We start from the raw sequence: 4,571 nt of genomic DNA on the forward strand, positions 1-4,571 counted from the left end.
ATAAGCCCACACTACAGTATAAGATACAGCAGTAGCAGACAACATAGAAATGTTCTACATACGATGGAGTACAAGAGTCCCTGTCAGGAGACTGTGTGAATGCATTTAGTGCAAAGGTTCCAAAGATGTTAGTAAATCTTCACTGATACTGCAGATTATGCAAAATGAGTACAGCTCTAAACATTTTGCAAACTTGTAAGTGATAATTACAATACTTTCAGCTATACTGGCAACATACTGTATATCCTACACTGACCTTCCACACGGTGATAACGCAGAGATATTAGGCTATACAGTAAGCTCTATACTGCAGTATGTGTAGTCTCAATATGACCATTATACCTGATAAAAATGTAATCAAACTTAATAATTATCATACATGTTAATCAAAAGGGCTGTATTAACCTAAGGCTGGGCCCCTAGGTTTTCAGGTATTTTGGGCCCCCTCTGGCACTTCAGTCTTTCACCCCACTACAGCTGACATATGGAAAGCAGAGTTTATGCCACCATTTACACTTTTGTTATTCGCACGGACACAGATACCAAGTTGTTAAAAAGTCTGCTGACCTCTTTTCTCACAGCGCAATCGTTTTTTTCTCTTTGTGCTAGTGGTTCGTTGTCTTTCCTGCCCTGACCCCCATTGTCTCATAACAAACCTCAGCTACCTACGAGTGTGCCTTGCTACAGCGCAGAGTGCCTTTAACCACTGGAGCCCTAGAGCACAGGCAACAGTGACTCAGCAAAAAAAACTGATAAGCCCCTGCTCCCTGCAGGACCCTTAGGCTTCAGCCTAGTCAGCCTTATGGATAATATGGCCCTGTTGATCAATCATTATGTAACTGAGATGATGCCTTGTTTTCTCTCAAATAACATACTCTATATTTTCCTATACAATGGCATTACTGAATTGGTCATCTTTAATTAAATGACAACTTGGAACTAAAATACAACAAATATTAATAACTCCCATAAATCTATGTCAAAGTTGCCATACTGTGACAGGCTAGAGATATTATACTGTCTACTTACGTTAACAGTTAACTACCCGTTATTATTCTCTGTTATCAGCCACTTACAGTAGGTGGCCAAATAAGGCTGTGCGAAGCATTGCTTAATAGGATCAATGATCGTGTAGCAATTGCAATGATATATACTATATCGTTTAATCTGGATAGCTCTGGAAATTAAACTTCTAGTGCATATATATATATATATATATATATATATACACTAGAAGTTTAATCCTAGTGGTAAGATCCTAGTGGTGGCTCCCAGGTAAGCTAGCCCTCTGTCTGGATGCGTTTTTGTATGAGCCTTTATAGTGAGGCCTTACTGTAGGCAAATCACATGGCCATATGTGGGCACTGCTATTATGTAGTGTTAGGACTGCTGATATCAGAGAAGTCTTGACGCAGCTCAGCTGCTAAACATGTCTTTGCAAACGCATGTGTCCAATTTCTCTGAAATTCTATTACCAGATAGGTTCAGGTATTGTTACAGGTAATTGTCAGTGTGCTGGGGGGATACCAGGGGAGGAAAAAGCACCCCTCCCCCTCTCTGTTTGTTTGTGATCCCTCCCCTTTTTTAGCACCTGATATCTAATTATCTCCAGGAATGATTGAGCAGTTTGTCTATATATAGTGTGTGTGTGTGTGTGTGTGTGTGTGTGTGTGTGTGTGTGTATACACACACACATACATATACATGATGCATGTATACAAGTGTGTTGTCTTACAGCTCTTTAACAGAAAATTGTGTTTTGGGTTTAGTGTAAATACCATTTATCTTTTCGATATAAGTGTATCTCATTACCTGCAGGAGGCAGAATTTATTGACTTGTGTTCACAAAGTATTTAAGGAGCATGCCATTCCTCTGTTTTAGAATAAATGATTTTCCTTCCAACAAACTGGTTCAGTCTCTGTAACCAGACAGCTAGCAGCCATGTGATATTTACCTGAAAGCAGCCAGTGCTAACCCTATAACTTACTCCCCAGAACAAGTTTCAGTTCCAGTACAATATTGTGGGTTCCCTCATAAAACTGGGGAAAGAATCCTCACTCATCATAATGGACAGTCAGAGAGTGCTAGGGTGGATTGTTGGCAAACTTCATTGCTTTTAAAGTCATCCAGTGCTATGTTTTATGTAACACTGGACAAGCCTGCTCATATCTCACCATAAAAAGAGGAATAAGTAGTTTGGCTGATAGGCTCCAGAGGAAGTCAGATGAAGATGTAGACCCCATAAAGCAGAGATGGGGGAGAGCTGCCTCTATATAACTTCACCTGATGATGATGCAGTGACACATACAGTGCATTGTTTGGGGCTGACAGCCCTGGTGGAAGTGTGCGGGGACATTTGTGGTGCGTTTTGCAGAAGGAGGCACAGGAACAACCTTATATCTGAGTGGGGGGTTTCTTTTTTACTGTGCTCATTGATGAGTGAAAGTCGCCACACATGTCAGGCTAAAGGCAGTTGTTGGGTTACTAACAGGACACAGCGTCTTGCAAACATATGCGCTAAGCTGTGTCTACAGATGGCAGAGAGAAGAATGGGGCAGGCGCCTGGTATAAAGCTCTAGCTGCTGCCATCAGAGCAGGGGAATGAGAGTCCTCAGACTCCGGGCAAGCTAGCGCCTGCGACTGTCTCTTACCGCTTTAATCCTATTAATTACAACGTTAACCTGATTGGGTAGAGAGCTGTGTCCCAACAGGCGACTCTTCTCCATAATAACCTACTCAGAGATAATGATGTAGAAGACTCCCCCGTCTGTGGCTGCCGCTGCTGGGTGGCTCCGGAGATCTCTTCAAGGTGAATCCAAGCAAGATAAGCGGCGCTCCACGCTGAGGATGCCCGAGCAGCGGGCGCTGCTTCTACGCTGCTAGAGGGGAACAGAGCGCAAAGTGCACCGGAGCTGCGCGCAAGAGACTTTCATTGCGCAACAAAAGTCGGGACAGCCCTATTTGGGGGAGCGGTGCATGGTTTCTCCTGTGACAGCCTGACAGCAGCAGCGAAGGAGGAGAAGTTAGAGGCGAGTGAGGAGCACACAGGCGGCAGGGGAGATGGAGAGGGCGCTGAACCTGGCAGAAGAGGACCTGTTCCACAAGAGCCTCAGCGCCTCGGCCAAGAGGATGGAGTCCGCCTTCCGCTCCCCGCAGGGTCTAGACCTGTCCCAGCAGGGGGAGCGCTCCCCGCTGCACTGCTACGACGGGCCGGACCCCTCCGACCTCCTGCGGCACCACCACCACCAGCCCCCCGCCGGCGCGCTGGGACCTGTCGGAGGAGTGGTGGGGAACGCAGGGGAATCCCTGGCTCTTGCGGCCGCCAGCATGTGCGCCAAGTATGGGGACGCCTCCGGCCGCCGGGTGTCCATGGCGGAGAGCAGCGGGGGAGAGGACCAGAGCCCAGACGATGACAGCGACGGGCGCTGCGAGCTGGTGCTCAGGGCGGGGAGCTCCCAGCCCGGCATGAAGTCCGATGCGCCCGGCGTGCCGGGGACCGGCAAGAAGTCCAAGGAGCAGCGAGCCCTGCGGCTGAACATCAACGCCCGGGAGCGGAGGCGCATGCACGACCTGAACGACGCCCTGGACGAGCTGCGGGCGGTCATCCCCTACGCGCACAGCCCCTCGGTGCGCAAACTCTCCAAGATCGCCACCCTGCTCCTGGCCAAGAACTACATCCTCATGCAGGCGCAGGCGCTGGAGGAGATGCGCAGGCTGGTGGCGTACCTCAACCAGGGCCAGGCGATCTCCGCCGCCTCCATCCCCAACTCCGCTGCCGCCGCCGCCGCGGCCGCTGCTGTCGCCCTGCACCCTGCACTCGGAGCCTACGAGCAGGCGGCAGCCACCGCTGCCTACCCCTTCAGCACCGGGCTCCAGGCGGCCAGCTCCTGCCCGGACAAATGTGCCCTATTCAGCAGCGTCTCCTCCAGCCTGTGCAAGCAGTGCACCGATAAGCCTTAGCAGCCCCGCACCACTACAGCACCTGACACCTGCTGCTCTGCACCAGCTAGGGGACCATTACCTGGGCTGTCCCATTAGTCATTGGAAAGAACTTGCTCCATGCAGGCAACCTCTGGCTTCTCAACATCGTTGATTTTTTTTAGATTTTTTTTTTACTGTCCTGTTTTATTGGTTATTGTTTTACTTTATTTTTTGTTGTTGTTTCTTTCACTACTGATGGACTGATCAGCACCCAGACCTCAGCGAAGTCTGACATGATGAGTCCCATGTTCTTCTAGGTTCCTGTGACCAAACGACATCAGTCTGTGTGGAATGAATTTATCATTATTTATGTTACAAAACGCTGCTCTCTCTCTTCTTCTTCTTTTTTTTTTTTTTAAACTAAGTGATAATAATATTAGATATCCCTTATTCACTTAAGACTTAAGTTCTGACAACAATCAGAATAAATAAATAAATAAAAGGGCACTTGAATTTGATAAATGACTCTGAGCCAGGAAAACACTTGAAATATATATAGACTTATTTAATTAAAAAAAGAAAACAAAAAAAAAAGGACGTAACATTGCAAGAATATAAATCATTTGTATTTTTTATTGTGTCTGAACTT

At 47.4% G+C, this 4,571-nt stretch overlaps 1 protein-coding gene across 1 annotated transcript in view; it reads left to right on the forward strand.

Moving 5' to 3' along the window:
• Positions 1-2,061: 2,061 nt before the first annotated feature.
• The window catches only part of BHLHE22 (basic helix-loop-helix family member e22), a 5,537-nt gene continuing 3,027 nt past the window's right edge, over positions 2,062-4,571 (forward strand). The window contains exon 1 of the mRNA XM_063923793.1: positions 2,062-4,571. This exon is cut by the window's right edge and continues 3,027 nt beyond it. Within this exon, the coding sequence (XP_063779863.1) occupies positions 3,062-3,961 (900 nt within the window). The 5' untranslated portion in view covers positions 2,062-3,061 and the 3' untranslated portion in view covers positions 3,962-4,571.

The sequence above is a fragment of the Pseudophryne corroboree genome, chromosome 5 (assembly GCF_028390025.1).
Source record: "Pseudophryne corroboree isolate aPseCor3 chromosome 5, aPseCor3.hap2, whole genome shotgun sequence".
NCBI lineage: Eukaryota > Metazoa > Chordata > Amphibia > Anura > Myobatrachidae > Pseudophryne > Pseudophryne corroboree.